Genomic DNA, 19,759 nt, shown 5'->3' on the forward strand with positions numbered 1-19,759 from the left:
AAACTTTGAAACATTTTATAAATAAAAAGCGAATAATTAATGACATATTCTTTTTCGTTCTACTGCGTTCTTTATCTACATTTTCTTTTGTCGCAAAATCGGACCCCAAGGACAAGTGAAATTGGATTTGACTTTGGAGGAGTCTTTTGCGTTGGTGGCGCGTGTAATAATAGAGATAATCCCTGGGTGAAGAAAGGTCATCAGACGCACATGTTAGCCCCTCTGCACCTCTGCGAAGACAACAACAACCCACTTGACCCATATCCTTGAACCCTAAGACGCGCTTTCGGCGACCTTATTGTGCAAACCATAAATAAAATATTTATGATATTGTGCACAGCGAAATCAACTGGAGGAACGAGCACAGACCCAGAAAGTGCATGTGAAGAGGCTGGCTGCAAAGCGTGCACTGTTCGTGAGAATATTGTTTTAGCGACACCGAAGGCCATGAAGGCCAATGCACCAAGTGTTATTACCAATCTACGATGTGCCATAGACAAACGCAGGCACATCAAAGCGCAAAAATACTGGAAAAGCGGCAGAAAGGGAACCTTCCCCAGGGAGATCATCGCCATGGAACCATAAAGACCATTTATAAATAGCAAAATCAAACGAACCCCATGATTTTACGGAGGCTTGTCGCATGTCTCACTGCCATGTGGAGGCCGAAACCAAAAATACAAATAAATGAAAAGAAAAGTCTGCGGGTAGAACAGAAAAACCAGTGTCAACTGCACCACACACTTGCTTTCCTTAACTATTGCCAATGATGTCCGGTGTGGCAGAACGGCTTAAAGCACTAATAAATATTATGTATACTTATTGAGTGTAAGAAGTTTGTAAAAATAAATAATTCCGTTAATTCAATAGCCCCTTTGATAATTTAAACAGTTTATATTGCCCAAGATAATGCATAAACTATTAAGAACAATAAAAATGTTGTAATCTGACTTTAATCGTTAGTTGTCCCCTTAATAATCTAATCTCGATAAGTGCATAAATACAAAGTTTAATGTGTCTGATTGCTAGCTTCCAACGCAGTAAGGGGAAGTCGTTATAGATCTGTCGATCTTTGTCTAAAAAAAAGGAGATTCTAAACCAATAAAAAGCCAAACAAAATTAATTAATTAATTTTTACGAAAACGACTAAGCTTATACGTTCAAACGAAATTAAAAAAATACTTTTGTCTAACAATTAATATTTGTTCTTTTTTTTATGTTTTGTAATAACCGATAGTGTCATGTTAAAAAAACATTTGCATTTATGGAAAGATTATTCACCCAACTGAAATAGAAATTTTAAGCAAGCTTATATTTCTCTAAGTAACACATATAAATGTAACCTTTCTGTGATCTAAATTTAGTTCTTACTATGATTTCTGCCTTTTTGTTTTTTAGACTAGTTCATTTTTTATATTCCACTTAAAGAAGATATGCCTTTATTTATATTGGTGTTGCAGTATCAAAATAGAAGGTTAAAAATTTTTTTTATGAGTTAAAATATGAAACGCATGTTAAAGATTTCGTATTGAAGTTTCTTATTTTTTGCCCAGTGTATACAAGTAAAAGGAAAATTCCGCATGGGAAACTTACCCAAAAAGCAACAAAGATTGCGTTGCAAGTTGACTTTTTCGGTTCCTTGTTCTGTATCTGTATCTGTTGTTGTTGATGTTGTTGCAGGTTCAAGATGCATAGATGTCTGAAGAAGAAAAAAGAGCGAGAGGGAGAGAGGTTGAGAGGAAAGCGAAAGAGAGAGAGCAAGAGGGCCCTAATTGAATGTTTGGCTTTTAATTAAACAAGAAATGTGAGGGTGGAGGGCGTGACAACCACGACCACTTGACTTTCTATCGTTCTCATCTCTTCTTTCTTCTTGGCCCCCCCTCTCTCTCTACATCTCTTCCACTTTTTGTGGTTATCTAATCCGAGGGTTTGACCCTTGAAGCAGGTGACATTTTCGACTTGAGGAAGTACTTCCGTTCCTGTTCTTGTTGTTGTTGTTTTTGGCGTTGCTACTGCTGTGCTGCTGCTTCTGCCAATACCGTTATTGATTTTTTGCGGCAGCTTGTTGTTGTTCCTGCCCTTAAGCCCAAAAAAAAAAGGCGTGTGGCAAGGAAAGAAGGAGAAGGAAGAAGAGGGAAAAGCCAAAAGCAAAGCACCGCCTAAGCGCATCACACAGACAGGGAAGAGAAGAGAGGAATGTAGAAGGAGTCAAGAAAAGAGAGGCCAAAGCAAAACGAGTTAAGACGCAAAGACAATGCAGATAAAGTCAGCCAACAACAAACACGGCCAAGAACAACAACAGCGACAACAACAACAGCAGTCTCCGCGGCACTCTCGTCTTCTTCTTATTCAGTCGCTGCTTGTTCTTCTTCTTCTTCTTTTGCTGCTACCAAGTGCATTTATTTTTGGAGAAAACTCGGATCTTTACTTTTTGGACCAGCTGCGAATTAAGTTTTCCTTTAAAAAACGATTGCTGTTTCACCTCTTAAATGCGCGCGCGCATTTTCCGCGACAAAAGAAAACAAACGGCCGGGACACAATTAAAAGTTTGCTTTAAGAAAAAAAAAAAAACAACAAACTGGGTGGCACACCGAAAAAAATATTACAAGCGTCGCGTTATTTAACGGCTTTGCCTTCCGACGGTTTCTTCCGCTTGTTTGAATTGTTTGGTTCGGTTTGCTCGGTTTGTTTGGTTTGTTTGGTTGGTCCGACCAAAGTTGCAGCCCAAAGCGTCGACACGAAGCGACACGAGACGACACGAACGAAAGCGCTGGTGGTGGGCTATCGGCGATACTTTCATCGATGTCTTAAAATAATCGATCATTTCGACGTCATCGCTGTTTTTCACTGTTATTAATTCTGTTATTGTTATGGAGTAAGTCCCTACTACCTTCGGAGGGTGTCTCGACTACCTGCTGTTTCACCACTACAACAGGTGTGACCGTTTACGGGCTCCAGTCGTTAAGAAAATACTAAAAGGGGAGTTAGGCCTGAAAAATACCGTTCGACTGTGGTGGATTACTGTGCGCGCAATATTTTGAATGCATTTGTTTTGGTTGCAGATCCAAAACTGCACTTCAAGAGCCCGTAACTTGGTATATCGGATTTTTTACTTTAAAATTCTGCATTAAAATATATTATATTTTAATGATGGACAATGTGTTGAACCATTATTATGTTAGCCATATCAATTTAATTGATAAGCAAGCACCCAAATTTGAAATAAAACAAAATCGGTTTTGTATTATACACTTCATATAATTTGTATGCAGGTATTAATACATATATGCAAGTATTTAACATTCAGTGGCATTCCCAGGAGGCGAATGTAGGGTTTTGGTATCACTTGCAAGCCTTTCATTTTAAAATTTGTTCCATAAACTATGATTACTCACCTCCATTCGCTTTCTGTGAACGCCACATTTACCATATTTGTACAATCGTATGTATTTTTTGTGGGCTTTTGTAAATTGTTTTTTGCTGAATGTTTAGCTCATACACACTAAAACTATTAAACTGATTTCGTTTGTTGACTAGCATTTAGTTATTTGCTTTTTGTAAACAGCATAAAATGTAACGCTCTTATTTATATGCCTCTAAATGAACTAAATTATTGCACATTTTGTTTAGGATTAGAACATAGTTTGCCACACACACGGGCCTGAGTGCGTTGGTGTGGCTTTTAAAAGATTCCTGCGGTCTGATCCGTCTGGATTGATGTCTTGAATGATATGTACGCTACGCTTTTGACTAATTGGATTTGGGGATAGGGTCGTTGCCCGAATACTCATAGAGTAAAATTTTGCCATAATTCATGATTAATATGTATTTGCAGTGATGGGAGCTGCCCATGCTTAGGTACTTTTTGCCGTACCTCAGTACAATTAACTTGTATTCTCGCTATCAAAGTTGGAATAATGTTGAATAATAATATCTTTTTAATGTTAACAATAACTCGAAATAGAAAACCTTTTTTCCCCATCACTGCATTTAATTACACTGTGCTACACCAAAAATGTACATCAACGAAGTATACTTTTCTAAAAGATTTCGGTGTACTGAATTTGAGTCTGGACACGAAAAAGTTTATCCACGTCAGAGGTTTAATAAAATCAATTTCGAAGTTTGATACATTATTTTTTTAACTTGAAAAACTTTCTTACTTCCGGTAAATTTCTTTTACTTCGTTACAAAATTTTTAAGTTTGTTCTAAAAGAAATATACATTTGGCCAAACATTTCAAGTAAAAGAATTTAAAAAGTTTGAGGCTAAAAAATAATAAAAATTACAACATTTCTAAGTTCATTGTCAAAACGGTGACGTGGTGGAACATTTTCGTAACTTGATTTAAAATAATTGCCTCGAAATCTTTAAAAAAAGAGTATATTTTCGTTAATGTAAAAAATAATAAATAAATAGTTTTGTAACACAGTTTTATGAGTTTGTGTGAGTGAGTTTTGGTGATGGTGTTTGCTAAGTGTAGGGTATCTTGCTGTCGTTTCAAAACAGCAACGCTCCAACCACATTAAGAGCCTGATGGTGTTGTTGCTTCTGTTGTTGTTGCTGCTGCTGTTGTTGTTGGTGTGTGTGGAACATGCTTGTGGTTGTTGGCGATTTAAGTTCTTCCACTATAATGGCACCGTTCTCGTCCACCGTATGATTTAATAGTAAATTCTCGACCTGCTCATCGGACAGTAACTCTTTTGGCTCTGAAGATCTGTAAAGTTAGGTTATAGATTTTCATGTAGTTGTTTCGCTGTGTGAGAAATTCATAAAACACACAACTGCGACTTGATAGAGTTTTTGGGGAGATGATCACAGTGGGGGAACACAGGACAAGAAACTAAATACAAGGACTAGCACGTACAAACAATAAAGTCGAGCTTGCCGACTAAATAATACCCGGTACTCTAATATTTATATATGTCGACAAATATATTTACAAATTTTAAGATTCATATTCGTGACAAAGCATTTTCTATTGCCTAATGGTAATTATTAACCAATCATCTAGAAAACATAAACATTATGAAATTCACAACAAATTCCAAAAATTTTCTTTTGCTACAGTCAAATTATCCCGATTATCGATTCCTTACCTAAGCTTTACATTGTTTTGTATAGCTAATGAGTGATTTAATTTTTTCAAGAAAGTAGTTTGGCTTTTCTTTACTATTTAAAAAATAAAAAAAATGTATTTTCTTTTTTTGTTTTAAACAAAGTCTAAAATCCTTTTCTGAAAACATTTGTAAGATAAAAGTCGTCTTTAAAAATAAGAAAAGTTTAACATCAACTTTAAGCTTAACATGAAGATCAGAAAATGGGCGTTAATCACAAAACATGTTGGTAAGTTAAATCATTTAAAAGGGTGTCGGAAATAAGCAATGTTTAGATTTATATATACATTTTATGGTGATATTTCTAAGATACATTTTTATGTAACTAAAATCGGATTTAGAAGATTTAAATATTAGAGTACCGGTTATTTAAAACAGGCACATTCAGTTAGACAGAGACAGTGAGATATGGCGATGACTTGGCTTAGAGGGAGATAGCAATGGTGTGATAGCAATTAAAGGCGGTTAAAAATGCGAGAAAAGTAACGTTTCAAATTTAAAACAGAGCAAAAACACAACAAATATTTCTCGATTTTGGTTAATGCGTTTTGGAGCAGTACATACAGATTTTTTTTTTTTGGTTTGATTAAAGCGAGTGTGCGTTCGTGCTGTTGTTGTTCTTGTTGTTGTTGTTGTTGTTGTTGTAGTTGCTGTTGTTGTTTTAGCTGATATTACTGATGTTGTTGTTGTTGCAGTTAGTGGTGATATATAGAGATATATATATATTTTTTTTTTTGTAAGAATCAAAGGTAGCAAAAAGCAGAGACCAAATTAAAGCAGCCAATTTCGTATCAGTGATATTGTTATATTATAAATTTTGCAGTTGTTCTTGTAGTTTTGGTTGTTTGCTAGATTAGATGGGTGCAAGAATTGCGCTGATCGTCGCTTAGTCAGTTGGGTTTATTTTGGATTGATCAATTTCGATATTGGATTCAGATTCAGATTCGGATTCAGATTCAAATGAGCTTGGTGAGGCGGTTATGCAGCGAGTTGAGCAGACTGCGACCGCCGCCTTTTGGGCCAACACCACCACCACCACCACCACCGTCTACTGACCTGCTGAAGAGGAAAAAGTCACCGGCACCGCCTCCGCCGCCAGAACCGGAACCGGAGCCACTGCATCCGCTGGACGATCCGCCGCCGCCGCTGCTGGATACCGCTTGGAATGCGTCTGCGTTGCCACTGAGCAGCGCCTCACCCTCGGCTCCACTGTCGCCGCCCATCTCCGATTCGCTGTTCCGTCGCTCCAGGCTGCGACCCACCTTCTGGAACCCATAGCTGAACACATCCTTCACCTTATCGCCGGCATCGATCAGCAGGTCCAGGCTCTGCCGCCGTCCGCTGCCCTTGAAGCTATTGGAGCGCGACAGCCACTGGCTGAGACTCTGCTTGCGGCTCATCTGCTGCCCGCCGCCGCCGCCGCCGCTCGATGCACTGCTGTCGTCCTGGAATATCGTCGTACAGGTGACCTTGCGCTTTGGCTCATCGGAGGACGAAGTGGAATGCTGCGACTGGGCATCCGCATCCAAATGGTTCCGACCCATTCCCATTCCCAGTCCCTGCCCACCGGAGCTCTCCAGGCCGTGCTGGTCCAGCAGCGATTGATTGGAGTAACTGGAACTGGTGCTATCCGAATGCGACAGCCGGATCTCCGTCCACTGCTCGATGTCGTTGTCCGCCGGAGCACCGCCACCGCCACCAGTGCCGATACCAGTGCCAGCCGAAGTGGACACAGAGGCGGAGCCGGAGGCCAGGGAACCGCTGCCCGACGACTTCACCTCGTAGGGGGCGTGCAGGCCCAGCGGTCCCAGGCCCGCCTCCCCATCCGCTGCACTGGTGCTGGCCGACTTGTGCATGCCGCCGGCCAATTTCTGCGGGAAGGTCAACACCGCCTCGAAGTCTGTCAGCAGATGGGGACACTCGTGGCCCAGGCGCTCCGGCATGCGCAGGTACTCCTCCTCCTCCTCGTCCTCGTGCTCCTCCTGCTCCTGCTGTGCTGCATCCTCGTCCTTGGGAGAGCCGGAATGCAGCGTGGAGTTCCGTTCCAGACCCGCCGTCAAGGTGTCCACCGCGTCCACCTGGCGCAGCATGGCCTCGTAGTTGAGCAGATTGTTGCGCTGCTGCCGCTGCCGATGGATGTCCTCGGATATCTGCTCCAGATTCTTGAGCGCCTCGTTGTACGTGAGCTTGGCCGCACTGACCTTCGCCTCCAGCTCGTTGACGCGCGTCTTTTGGGCCTTCAGCAGTCCATTGTAGTTCGCTCGCGTCTCGTAGTACGGCCTGCGGTGTCGAGGGGAGTCGGAGAATCGAGGGATTCCATCCGATGGGATTAGTGGTGCTGCGTGAATCTGGCCAAATGGGCGATACTCACGAACAGAGGGTACAATACAAAGCGTGCATAATGCTAAAATATCTCAACAAAAGTAAATTGCGCTTGAGTTGCAATCTAAAAGAAAGAAGTAAACAAGGAAGAAAAGAACGGAAGAAAGAGCAGTCCGCCAGGAGAATACGGATCCGAAAATCAAATAAAAATTATAAACTAATCGCAATCATAATCAAATCAATGCAAACAAAACCTTTAAGTTAAACAAAAGTTGTAAATCAAGACAAAAACTTTAAATCGGCCAAAGCCGAATTTTGGAATTCCAATAGATGTTATTTCAACACACGAGATCAAATCGTTTGAATTCTACAAAAACCCTCTATTCCTTATTTTTTGAAGATGAATCTTCTAAAACTTATTTTTTTTATAATTTTTAATTCAATAGTTTCCGAATTTTTAAAAATTTTTGAGACAGATTCGAACAGTTCTTTAAAAACGTAACAAACTTTTGAACGATATTTATGAAAAATACGAAATAAATAATATATAAATTAATTGAACCCCCGAGACCTTTTTTTTTAGGTCAATCCTCTACTCAGTAGCTTTTTCATTTATCTTATGCGAATTTTAAATTATAGAAATATCAAAAAGTTCATCGGATTCCGGAAAATTATTAAAGAAAGGAATTATTTTGTTAAATTTTGTTAAGGGCCGATTTCTCAATGTCATGTTAAGGTGCTAGTTTCTAATCTGGCATAGAAAATAAACATCAAATCAAAGATTTCGTTAACACAAATTTTCTGTTTTAATGTGAAGTTATTTTAACGAAATGGTTAATCTTTAGATAGATCTTTTAAAAGTTAGAACTGCCAAATTTGATAAACTTTTCTTTCTTTTCTTCTTTGGCAAGCTTTTTGTTATAATTTACGTTTGGACCACTGACATGTTTAAACTTAATGATTGTATCTATTAAAAAGTTTTCAGACATAAATCCCAAACAGTAAATTGACTGAAAGTTAAAACTTGGCATGACGATGAGAAATAGGCCCCCAAATCGATTAGACAAAGTTCAATATTTTCTGGGACATCTAGATATTTCTGGAACACCCACGGACAAATTGATATATCTTTTTGACCTGATTCTTACGATGTGTTTCCGGAACATCAATTTAAGTCAATGTGAAAACTGAATAGGAAATCCGTCCAAACTTGGTTAAGTTATAAAATTTTTCTGGGAAAACAATCGTATAAATGTATATATGCTGCTTTCAAGAAAATAGCTTCAAAACTAGTTTTGAAATAACTTTAACATTTTTTTTTTATATCCTGTTGAAGCTTATGCTATAAACTAAATGGCGAGCATATAAATGTCAACATTTATCATATCATAAGAAATAGGTCAGATCTTAAAAAAACTCTTTGTTCCAATACAAAGTGCAAATAAACGAGTTCTTATGGTTATTTTCTTAAATTTGATTAAAACTATTAACTACAGTATTTTGAAAAGTGAATTTAATAGAATTATTCCCAGAATTGATTTTCCTTAAAAAAGTAAAACAATTTAAAATGTTTTGTAACCTAATTTTCTCATTGATAACTCCAAACGTTAAAAAAAATTAAAACAAAAGTTGTCCCATGCTTTAATGGTATGTTTTGGAGCACTTAACATTGCCCCAATACTATTGTTATGAACGCAGCTGTATGTGCAGCTAAAGTAAAAGTAAAGTTATTATTATCATTATCTTAAAGGCATAGGATCATTTTTTTTTTGTTTAATTTATCATTTTGCTTACTAACCAATAAACAAAATGAGTCTTGAAAAATCTTTTACATTGTTTTAGTTGTTGAACTAAATTAAAAACTATTGATAATTTTTGAAATTGGACTTTTTTTCAAAACAGTACTGAATGAACTTATAACAATTTAAGCAAATAACCATCCTAACACCATTCTGTTGGAATAAAAATGTTTTTAATATCGAACATATTTTTTCAATTTAAAATCTTTTTTAGAAATATTTAAAAATTTGTATACCTATAAATGCCCCATTTAGCTTTACAAAAATATAAAAAAAAAATGGTTTTTTTATCCCAAAGCTGCAAAAATATTATTATTTTGAGCGCAACCGTATATTTTGACCCGCTAATTGCGAACCCAGCTGCTTTATTATTCCCGCCCCATAATAGTTCTTGTTGGAAAGGCAAGTGGACTGTACCTGGAGGCCCTCAGCGCCTGCTTGAGCTGTCCCTGCAGCTTGCCGACCCGGTTGTTGGCCACCTCGAGCTTCAGCTGGCACATCTTGAGGGCGTTGCGGGTGTCGGTGACCTCCAGCTGGGACTGGTTGACCTTGCCGGCGGCATGACTGAGCATCTCCTGGCAGGCGGTGTCCAGCGTGGACTTCTCGCCGAGTCCCTGCTCGGCCAGGTAGACCATCTCCTTGGCGGCGGCGTGTATGGACTTGGCCTTCTCATGGTTGGCCGCCGCCAATTGGGTTTCCTTGGCCAGCTGGGCGGCATAGATGCGCGACTCGTAGTACGGCTTGGCGGCATCGATGGAGTTGCCCAGCTTGTGGGCGGCCGCCTTGATCCGCACCACGCTCTCGGCCAGCAAGCGCTTGAACTCGCACTTGGACTCCTGGATTATTGAGGGGCGAGGATGATGGATGAAGGGTGTTTGAGTAATGGTTGCTTGGGGGGGAAAAATCAATACTCGCCCACTCACATCGAGTTCCACCTCGTAGCGGTTGATGTTGTCGGTGGCGGTGTTCAGCTTCTCCAGCTCGACCTGTGCAATGTCCAAATATAACAATGGAATCTAATTTAGCCAGGCACTTAGCCATATAAACCTACCTGGACCCTAGGATCCACGGGCGTGTTGCTTTCCGTTGACATGGCTGCCACTTCGCGGGGCACTCACTGAATTCTCACTCTGCGGAGGGCTGGAGGGCTGTGGACGCACTGCAGCACACGGGCAGCGGGTTCGGATCGAAGCGGGAGTGGGTCAGTTGCTGTGGCCAATTCGATTCATTGCATTTTCTACTTCATTTCATATTTGCGCACTTAAAGCTCTGTCAGCTGTGAACGTACATATATTTTTTTGCGCAAATATATCGATTACACTTTACATTTGGAGTTAACAGTTTCTGTTAAGTAGCAGTGTACACACTGTGGTGTGTGTCTTTGCTAACTCTTAAGAAGCGGTTGAGAGGCAAAATTATTTTTAAAAAGTGCGCGAAATGAATTTATCCTATAATATGCATTAAGACTAAAAAGTGGATAAGTAATAAGTAAGCTTAAATTGTACGGCAAAATACATTTTTGTAGATATAGTTAAAAAACACACTCTTTGCTAAGTGATTTTTTTATGTAAAATTTATAATTTACTAGATAAAAGGTTTAACTACTAACTAAAATTTTATATTTAAAATACATTTTTAATAGATGTCACCTTGAGACTTGTTGTTTAAAATAATTAAAAGTTTTTCCAAAACTTAATTATATTTTATTGACAATATTTGCAAGTTGTTTGGAAGCAACTATTTGAAACGTTTAAATAAAAATGATAAAAACGAACAGCTGTTCCCATCCCTGGTTAGTTTGTTGTGGTGTTTTTGAGCTTTCCGCAAACGGTCACTCTGTTCGCGCAAAACAAAAAAACTTGAGTTTGTTTCAATTCTTTTGTCGCAGGCAGCACGTAAATAAACCGATTCCAGCGGAGATGCAGGCTCGCAGCAAGTCCGAAATGAAGCCCATACGGAAGGAGATCCTCAATCCGGGCAACGCCTACATCGAGCTGACCCCGGGCACCAGGGTGAGTGGGAAAATCAGCAGGAATGCAGCAAGAGGGGCGGGAGCCAGGGAAACTAGGCCAAGGCCATCCAAGTGGGCGTTCAGTGGTTGGGTGGGTGGTCTGTGTTTGCTGCCCACATCCTCATCGGCATTCCCATTGCAGGTTAAGTTCCACTTCCAGACTCGCCGATCCGGCGACAGCCGCATCATCGACGACAGCCGCAGGATGGAGAAGCCCATGGAGCTTGTGCTGGGCAAGAAGTTCAAGCTGGAGGTCTGGGAGCTGATTGTGCAGCAGATGTCGCTCAACGAGGTGGCCAAGTTCACGGTGCACAAGTCGGTGAGTTACCAGTTACCAGTTCCCAATTCCCAATTCCCAATCCCCAACTGACCGGATTTCCCTGCCACACAGCTCTGCTCCCAGTATCCATTCATATCGAAGACACTGCGTGACATTGGCAAGAAACCGGAGGAGCGACGCCACTGCTGCGGCATGACGCTGCAGAACGAGGGCATCGGTTACAGCGACCTGGACGAACTGCTGCAGCATCCCGCCGAGCTGGAGTTCATCATCGAACTGATCTCCATCGAGCTGCCCGAGCAGTACGAGAAGGAACGCTGGCAGATGTCCGACGACGAGAAAATGCTGGCCACCAGCACGCTGCGCGAGCGTGGCAACAACTTCTACAAGGCCAGTCGGTATGCGGAGGCGGAGACGTGCTATCGCGAGGCCGTGGGCATTGTGGAGCAACTGATGCTGAAGGAGAAGCCCCACGACGAGGAATGGCAGGAGCTGGCGGCCATCAAGACGCCCCTGCTGCTCAACTATGCGCAATGTCGGCTAATCGCCGGCGACTTCTATGCCGTGATCGAGCACTGCAACGAGGTGCTCACCCTGGATCCGCGCAATGTGAAGGCCTTGTTTCGGCGGGCTAAGGCCCATGCCGGCGCCTGGAATCCGACGCAGGCGCGGCGCGACTTTCTCGACGCTTTGGCCCTCGATGGCAGCCTGAAGGCGACCGTCTCCAAGGAACTGAAGGCCATTGAGGATCAGCAGCAGGCACGTAACGTCCAGGATCGCATCCACATGCAGAAGCTGTTCTAGAACATAAGTTGTGTCAACGTGCTGCTCATGCTGCTTGTCTATTGGAGCAGCTACCTGCAGCGCTAGCAGTACCTGTCCCTGCCCCCCATCCTCTCGCTGACCGTCACCTTCGCCCACTTCCTGGTGCTGCTCTGCTCGCTGGCCAACCTCTTCCTCTGCGGCTGGACGCTCAAGAAGCTGCTGCGAGCATTGCACCGGTCCAGGAGGCCATCTGACAATCCACCCGGCTACCAGTTCGTTCTGTGAGCCACCCATCATATGTACTCATCACTCATCCTCCTCCGCCTTGAATCAAATGTAGTGTGTTTCATCGGGAATGTAAGAATGTTGTTCATGTAGCTTTTACCAAATCAAATGTTCCACATTTGTTGTCCATAGTCGTATGTTTGTATATCTATATGCGATATTTACTCGTAGCTAGAATCTACTCTAAGTCTAGACAAATTGTATAAGATGTAATAAATGTGCTTTGGATGATGTCTCCTTGTTGTATGTACATTATTATGCATAATGATGTGCATTTAGCCTAAGTGATTCAATTGTGTAGGCTTATTGACACTACTAGTATAATTTGTATAAAATAAATAACCACATAACTATACGCTTTAGTTGGACAAAAGCATTTGCATTTCACAAGACTGCATTTTAATGTATGGCTCACAAGATTATGGGTTTCTAAGATATAGTAATAAGCTCAGACATACGAAATGGTTTTTTAGGTTTGTGGTCAACTGATAAATAAGCTAGCTCTGACCGAAATAGGATTTTTATATTAACAAAGTGTCAAACGAAATACTTTTCGAGATAATTTGTTATATATATGTATGTATAATAACGTCGAATTTCACACCCTGATTTATACACTTTTTGATAGAGTTACTATAAAGTTTATATCTAATTATGTACTGTGTTTCTTGCGCTCTTTTTATTATATTGTATATGCTTTTTTTTTTTAAATCCAGAATTATATTCTTTTTCTAAGCTGTTTAAGTGATAAAGATATTTGTACCCTATAATTCATTACTGTCTTCGTGAGTGCTATTTATACAAATTGATTATGCTGTTTGTTATAATTTTGTCTAAAGAAACACTTTAACAAAGGGCAACAAAATGAGTCTAGCTAATTTAAACCATTAAATGTATTGTGGTATATAATTCTTACAAGAATTATGTAATGTTTTTTAATCTGTAATTCGAATTTTTAACTAATTAACTAAGGAATGGAACTCAGAGAAGAGTAAAAACTCGGCTTGATGAACCATAAATGGGTCTTCATAACCAAATCCTAATATTCCCACTGTTAAAGATTAAGACATTTTGATCTTAAACAAAATTATATGGGTTAATCTTGAGCGTTTAGAAACATAACCAAGTAAAGCTTAAACTAAATCCCAATACAGATGGCAGAGAAGCTTCAATATTAAGTTCGATTTACTAATTTAAAAATCACGATTAAGCGGCTTCGTTAACGAGTAATATACACAATAAATACACGAAGATTACGGACTAAGAAAATCTTTGGAGAGCAGTGAGTGAGTGGAATCGATCCTAGAGTCGCCACAGGCGACTGCTGTTGCCGCCGGTGGCGCCTTCGGCCTCGCCGCGCAGCTTGTTGTCATCGGTGCGCCAGACGAAGGGCTCCAGGCGGTCCTCGTCGTCCAGGAAGTTGTTGATCGCCTCCAGGCTGGCAATGTTCTCGTGCAGCAGCGAGTTGCAGCGACTCAGCTGATGCGAGACGCTCCGGATCTTGGCAAACTGCTCGGCATACGAGGCGTACGTCTTCTGCATGTCCACGAAGCCGGCGAACAGCGTGGTGATCGAGTTGCTCACCACTTTGGTGCGCTCCACCAAATGGTTCTGTTCGCTGGCCACATAGCTGGCGCACAGATTGAGATGCGTCTGCATGCGGGCACAAATGTTGACCAGATGCTGCGAGTTCAATCGCTCCAGAATCTCCGCATCGCGCGTATACGTGGCCGAGGTGATCGATTCGCGGAGCACGGGCAGGAACTGCGGTATGTTGCGCAGCCGGGCCAAGTCCAGGTCCACATCCTCGCCAGCATCGCTGGCCCCGGGACGCACGATCACAATGTTGTGACTGGAGGCCGTCGACTGCGGCCGCTTTGGCTTCACCGCACTGGTGAATCCGCCCGGATGCGACTTCCGGGCCGCCGCCCGACTGGCGCTGCTCTGTTGCAGCATGTGCGCCGGCTTGCTGCGGATCTTGGGCGAATCGCCGATGGGTCGATCCGTGTAGGAGACGTACGGCAGATCGGAGCACACGCTCAGCGGTGGCGAGGGCGGCCTGCTCAACTCGGAGCCGCCGGGTGAGGCCGCCTCGGCGATGATCTGCTTGCTGGCTATCACAATGCTGGCGGGGCCAGGTGCTCCTGGGGCACCTGCTACTCCTACTCCTACTCCTCCTCCTCCTACTCCTCCTCCTGCTCCACCACTGCGATGAGCCAATCCGCGTCGCTTGTTGGCTGCCACTGTGGCCGCCAGCATCATGGAGCTGGAGCTGCCATCGGCCAGCGATGCTCCTCGCTCCAGCGTCTGGCGCCCATGGCCATCGAAGATCTCATGGCCATCGGCCTCCGCCCGCTGCTGCGAATGCTCGGCGCCCATTTATCGATTGGTTAATCTGGTTAATTGATTGCTATTGCTCCGATTGAGGTGCGCCCTACGTCGTGGAAGTTTAGAGTGCTCCTGGAGGTGTCACTGCTGCTGCTGCTGCTCGGCTCCACACATTTGCTGCCTCATTTTCAACAGCCTTCAAGCTTGGATTCGCAAATTCAATCGTTAAACAAATCAAAATGCAGTTTCAGCAAAAAGGAGCAATTCGCAACAAAGTTCCAATAAGATCCTGAAAAATACCAAGGCGCAATGGTGGGACGCACTAGTGCTTTTTATTGGCTTGCAAAAAAATACTGCTGCTTTGGTATTTAAATAGTGAGGAAAATGAAACGGTAAATTCTTAACACTTGGGCATTTTTTATTATTAAATATTTTCGAAATTACGAAAACAAATTGAAAAATATAAAACACACAAATCTTATTAAATTAAAAAAAGAAATGCTTTACAAATAAAATTCTATTAGACTTTAACAGCCAATTTCAGAGTTTTAAGAATTGGGTAAGCCAGCATAAATTTTAATTTAAGCTTTACGAAAAACAACAACTAAAGCAAGCTTAGTAGATGGAGTTTTTGTTTTACTTATGTTGACATTTAATTCAAATAAAGTCAAAACGCCAGATAAATGATAAAAACGAAAATGTCCACTGGTCAATGTTAAAACCAAACGAAACTAATGATCCGCTAGAATCAGTTGCGAATTACAGCTTCGACTTTGAACGGTCACTACTTGAATGTTTATTTTCCTTAGTTAAGTATTTACTTAAGTTCGAGTCGAAGCTTCACTGTACAAATAGAGAGTGCGTCATTAAGTGACAGATAAGCGATAAGTTCTCTCTAGCTTCTGTATGGTACTAGTACTATATGTGTCAGTTTTGTTGTGGCTGTCGTTCTGGCTGGGATCTTTGACGCCTCGCATCGCGATTGAGGTGCTAATTCAGCAATAGATTTCGGTTTCAATTTCAGTTTTAGTTTCAGCTTGCGTTTTGCATTTACTTCGCGAATATTCAGCAGCTGTAGTTCGCCGACGACCGTGAGCGCGATAGCAACACTTTCACCTAGCGAAGCGGATCGCAATGGTGAGCCAAGAGCAAGGTTTTTTGTAAATAATCTTATCGAACCATCGATCCTCACCTACAACTATAAATTATTGTGCCATAATGAGTACATTAACTGCTTGAGTTACTTAAAAACAGTTTGAATAATTCAAATGAAATGTGTGTATAAATTGATATTCCAACAGACCGCTTACAATTTTTGCCCAATTATTTATGTGGTTCGGTTGTATATTCTTCAGATTTAAAAAAAAATATTTGAAATAGAAGCACTATGATTTTGATCTTAAACAATTTTGAAAACTAAAACTCGTATTCCTAGGTTTTGAGTTCAAAAATATTGGGAAACAGTAATGTTTTATTTTCTCAAAATTCGGACTGGAAAAAAAATTTTATGTTAAACATTTCAACATGTTTATTGATTTAAAGGATTGAAAATTTGTTTTTCATTGCCATTTGACAAAGGAAACATATAAGAAGACTACATAAAATAAGAATGTACATTTAAGCTAATAACTTTTGAAATAATGGTCCGATTTGTAATGTTTTTATATGAGTCGATGGATATTAACCGAATAAACCTATAAAGCTTAATAACTCACCTCTATACAGAGAAAATTCTGACGACTCAGAATATCCTCAACTTGAGGATACACTCATTTTGAGGATATACTCATACTAAGAAAATTTGTACTAATTTTAAGAAAAAATACTTAAACTGAGGATATATTCTGAATTTGAGAAAAAATGTGCTAATAATGAGTCAAAATTTTCGTGATCTAGCGGTCTGAAATGTCTGGACCAGAAAGGTTTTGAGGTTCCGAGTTCACTTCGAGCTGTGTGATTTCTTTTTTTTTTGTTATTCGTTGTTTTTGTTTTTTTTTTATTAATGCTTATTTATGTAACTCTTTATCATTTCTAAAAAATACCGCAAATATTCGCCTTTTGAAATAAAATAGTTGTGCGGCTTAAGCTTAGTTAAGGCTTACATCTACAGTGCGAAAGGTTCCGAGTTCAATTCTCAGTCGAGGTTATGTGCTTTTCATTAAAATATTTCGTAAGTAAAATGATTTCATTTAACACGGAAAATAATAATAAAACATAATGTAAAATAAACAATAAAGTTGAAAGATTTATTTTGGTAGATTCTCATTTTGAGTTTTTCATTCTTGAAAATTTATACTCAAACTGAGTAAAATGGTCTCAAAATGAGAATTTTTGCTCTTGGATTTTTTTTTGACAACGAATATTCTCAGATTGAGTGCAATATACTTGATTAATTTTCTCTGTGTACCTCATATCAGAGTGCCGTGACAGACTATCGCGATTTGTGGGCGTTAGAATGGGCGTGGCCATATTTTAAAACAAACTTACGCAGCATGTGCATAACTAGAATCTACATTTTAAGTGTCCGAATCTCAAGCTTTTAAAGTTTCCGAGATCTCGACACTAATATGGACATGGCTAGATCGAATTGGCTATTGATCTTGACCAAGAATATGTTTATATTCTTTATAAGGGCGGAATCGAGTGACGGGTATAAAAATAACAAAATTCCGAGAAAGTGTAAACTCAATAATTGTTTATATAATATTTCCATAGGCCAAGCCACAGCACATTCTGCAGCTGAATGAGGAGCAGCGGCGCAGCTTCGTCGGCTCCTTCGACCGGGTGCTCAGCGACATCGATGGCGTCCTGTGGACCTTGGAGCACGATGTGCCGCGGGTGGCCGACGGATACGCTGCCCTCGAGCGGACCGGCAAGCAGCTGACCTTCGTCACCAACAACAGTGTGCGGACGGTAGAGCAGTGTGTGAGGCGCTTCGCCAAGATCGGGATGCAGGTGCGACCGGAGCAGATCTGGCATCCGGCGCAGTCCATCGTCAACTATCTGCGGGGCATCAGCTTCCAGGGCCTCATCTACATCATCGCCAGCCAGCCGTTCAAGGCGGTGCTCCGCGAGGCCGGATTCCAGCTCCTGGACGGGGTGAGTGTCATCAAGGACCAAGAAAATGTAAAATTTAACACTAGATAGAAGCAGCTACACTGGTAAAAAAAAAACGTAGAAAATTCAAATATTTTTTAGCCAATTGAAATATTTTTCGCTCTTGCTTAAATCCATTGCTGTTTTTAGTTATAGTAAATACGAAAATATAAACAATTTTTTTATAATTTTTTATTTGATTTTAAGGGTTTGTATTGCCATTAAACTGGTTGATCAATTAAATTTCGTAATCTTAGATAATTAAGCTTTAAAATTATAAGAAAAAAACGTTTTATGAAAATTAAAAATTTAAATTGGGAGTAACCGTTTAATTTGTGCAAACAGGTTGCTTAAGAAGGCAAGTCAGTTTTTAAATATGCATACAGGATAGAATTACGCTTTGATTTGAAATTATTAGTCAGGAAAATTTAAAATATAACAAAATATTTGAGACTCGATAATTTCAATTACATTTTGATCATTAAACCGACATTGTTAATTTTTATGATTTTACGTAAAATATTTTTTAGTACACGATTTTCTCGCTTTACTTTTAAAGACCTTATTGACTAAAAAAAAAACATTTTAATTTTTTATATTAAAAAAAAAAAAATAAATATTGCATAAAACAATAAACTTATGTCGAACGTTCTCACTTCAGTTATATTATACATTCCTTATATTTTTGTAAAATGTATTATTTTTATTTAATTATTATTATTTTAGCAATATTTTTTTTTTATATTAAATTTTGAATATTAAGAAATTTAAAATACTCGCCTTAGCCCAACGAGTTCATCGAGGAGAACTACGAGAGCCTGGCCAAGCACATTTTCGACCGACAGCCGGTGCGCGCCGTCGTCATCGACGTCGACTTCAATTTGACCTCCCCAAAGTTGCTGCGCGCCCATCTGTATTTGCGGCACCCGGAGTGCCTGCTGATCGAAGGCGCCACCGATCGCCTGCTGCCGGTGTCCAAGGGCGTGAACATCATCGGGCCGGGATCCTTTGCCTCCATCTTGGTGGAGGCCAGCGGCCGGGAGCCCATCACGCTGGGCAAGCCGGGTCGCCATCTGGGCGAACTGATCGTCGAGCACTACCGGATCGAGCAGCCCGGCCGAGTGCTCATGGTCGGCGATATGCTGGCCCAGGATGTCGGCTTTGGGCGACAGTGCGGCTTCCAAACGCTGCTCGTCCTCAGCGGCGGCTGCACGCGGGAACAGCTCCTGGCGGAGACGGATCCCCGCCACATTCCGGACTACTTTGCGGACAGCATGGCCGACGTGGCCCAAATCCTGGGCGAAGGGCCCAAATCGCATGTCTAGTCGTACTCCGCCAACAACTAGCAAATGAGAAATCTGCACTGCTAAAAAAAAAGTAGTATATCCAAATATTCTGTACTCAATTTGTATAGTTATTTTAAACATGAAAATATTACATTTTTTTTTATTTTTTCAACTGACTATTTTCGGAATTGATTTCAATATGTTTCACGTTGGTTAAAATATTTTAATATTAAATCATGCAATTCAATAAGCACTGTATTTAATACTTTGATTTAGTATTTAATTTGAATATTAAATATAAAATTTTTAACTCAATAGTCAGATATATATTTTTTTACTATACCATTTTTTTGTGTCATGATTGCTATTAGCACAAACCCGTATTTTATTCGTTATCTGAAATATAACTCACTAAGCTAACAAAACTATAATGTGTATTTATAACTTAGGGATTCCCGGTAATTGATATC

General features: G+C 40.6%; 5 protein-coding genes across 20 annotated transcripts in view; 2 read left to right on the forward strand and 3 right to left on the reverse strand.

Annotated features, from left to right (window-relative positions):
* The window catches only part of LOC108135418 (Ca(2+)/calmodulin-responsive adenylate cyclase), a 44,051-nt gene extending 41,296 nt beyond the window's left edge, over window positions 1-2,755 (reverse strand). For 12 of the 14 annotated variants that reach the window (XM_017256135.2, XM_017256133.2, XM_041710887.1 and 9 more), the window contains exons 1-2: window positions 2,429-2,755; window positions 1,594-1,699 (exon numbers count right to left, since the gene is read on the reverse strand). The gene's annotated coding sequence lies outside the window, so the exon portion shown is untranslated. The remainder of the gene's footprint in view (window positions 1-1,593; window positions 1,700-2,428) is intronic. The other 2 variants (XM_041710886.1, XM_017256131.2) reach the window with 2 other exon arrangements.
* Window positions 2,756-3,237: 482 nt separating this feature from the next.
* LOC108135430 (keratin, type I cytoskeletal 9) lies at window positions 3,238-10,532 on the reverse strand. Of its 3 annotated transcripts, none has more exons than XM_017256165.2 (6): window positions 10,290-10,531; window positions 10,162-10,224; window positions 9,656-10,074; window positions 7,489-7,563; window positions 6,174-7,397; window positions 3,238-4,717 (listed from the first exon to the last, which is right to left on the reverse strand). In XM_017256165.2, exons 1-6 carry the CDS (start codon window positions 10,329-10,331, stop codon window positions 4,501-4,503), a joined length of 2,040 nt encoding a protein of 679 aa, XP_017111654.1. In that variant the 5' UTR covers window positions 10,332-10,531; the 3' UTR covers window positions 3,238-4,500. The 3 variants fall into 3 exon arrangements, 2 of the variants coding, with proteins under 2 accessions (XP_017111654.1, XP_017111655.1); XR_005977642.1 differs by having other exon boundaries at window positions 4,640-4,717; window positions 5,682-7,397; window positions 10,290-10,532; XM_017256166.2 differs by lacking the exon at window positions 7,489-7,563.
* A 523-nt stretch (window positions 10,533-11,055) lies between these two features.
* Window positions 11,056-12,934, forward strand: LOC108135440 (AH receptor-interacting protein). Its single transcript, XM_017256180.2, has 3 exons — window positions 11,056-11,250; window positions 11,392-11,568; window positions 11,641-12,934. Exons 1-3 carry the CDS (start codon window positions 11,158-11,160, stop codon window positions 12,331-12,333), a joined length of 963 nt encoding a protein of 320 aa, XP_017111669.1. The 5' UTR covers window positions 11,056-11,157; the 3' UTR covers window positions 12,334-12,934.
* Window positions 12,935-13,746: 812 nt separating this feature from the next.
* On the reverse strand, window positions 13,747-15,219 carry LOC108135438 (BLOC-1-related complex subunit 5). The gene has a single exon (XM_017256179.2). It carries the CDS (start codon window positions 14,956-14,958, stop codon window positions 13,882-13,884), a length of 1,077 nt encoding a protein of 358 aa, XP_017111668.1. The 5' UTR covers window positions 14,959-15,219; the 3' UTR covers window positions 13,747-13,881.
* Window positions 15,220-15,840: 621 nt separating this feature from the next.
* LOC108135445 (pyridoxal phosphate phosphatase) lies at window positions 15,841-19,714 on the forward strand. Its single transcript, XM_017256188.2, has 4 exons — window positions 15,841-15,894; window positions 15,938-16,044; window positions 17,623-18,006; window positions 18,789-19,714. The coding sequence occupies exons 2-4, from the start codon at window positions 16,042-16,044 to the stop codon at window positions 19,326-19,328; spliced, it is 927 nt and encodes a 308-aa protein (XP_017111677.1). The 5' UTR covers window positions 15,841-15,894; window positions 15,938-16,041; the 3' UTR covers window positions 19,329-19,714.
* Window positions 19,715-19,759: the final 45 nt, after the last annotated feature.

Source organism: Drosophila elegans, unplaced genomic scaffold (assembly GCF_018152505.1).
Source record: "Drosophila elegans isolate 14027-0461.03 unplaced genomic scaffold, ASM1815250v1 contig_149, whole genome shotgun sequence".
Classification (NCBI taxonomy): Eukaryota; Metazoa; Arthropoda; class Insecta; order Diptera; family Drosophilidae; genus Drosophila; species Drosophila elegans.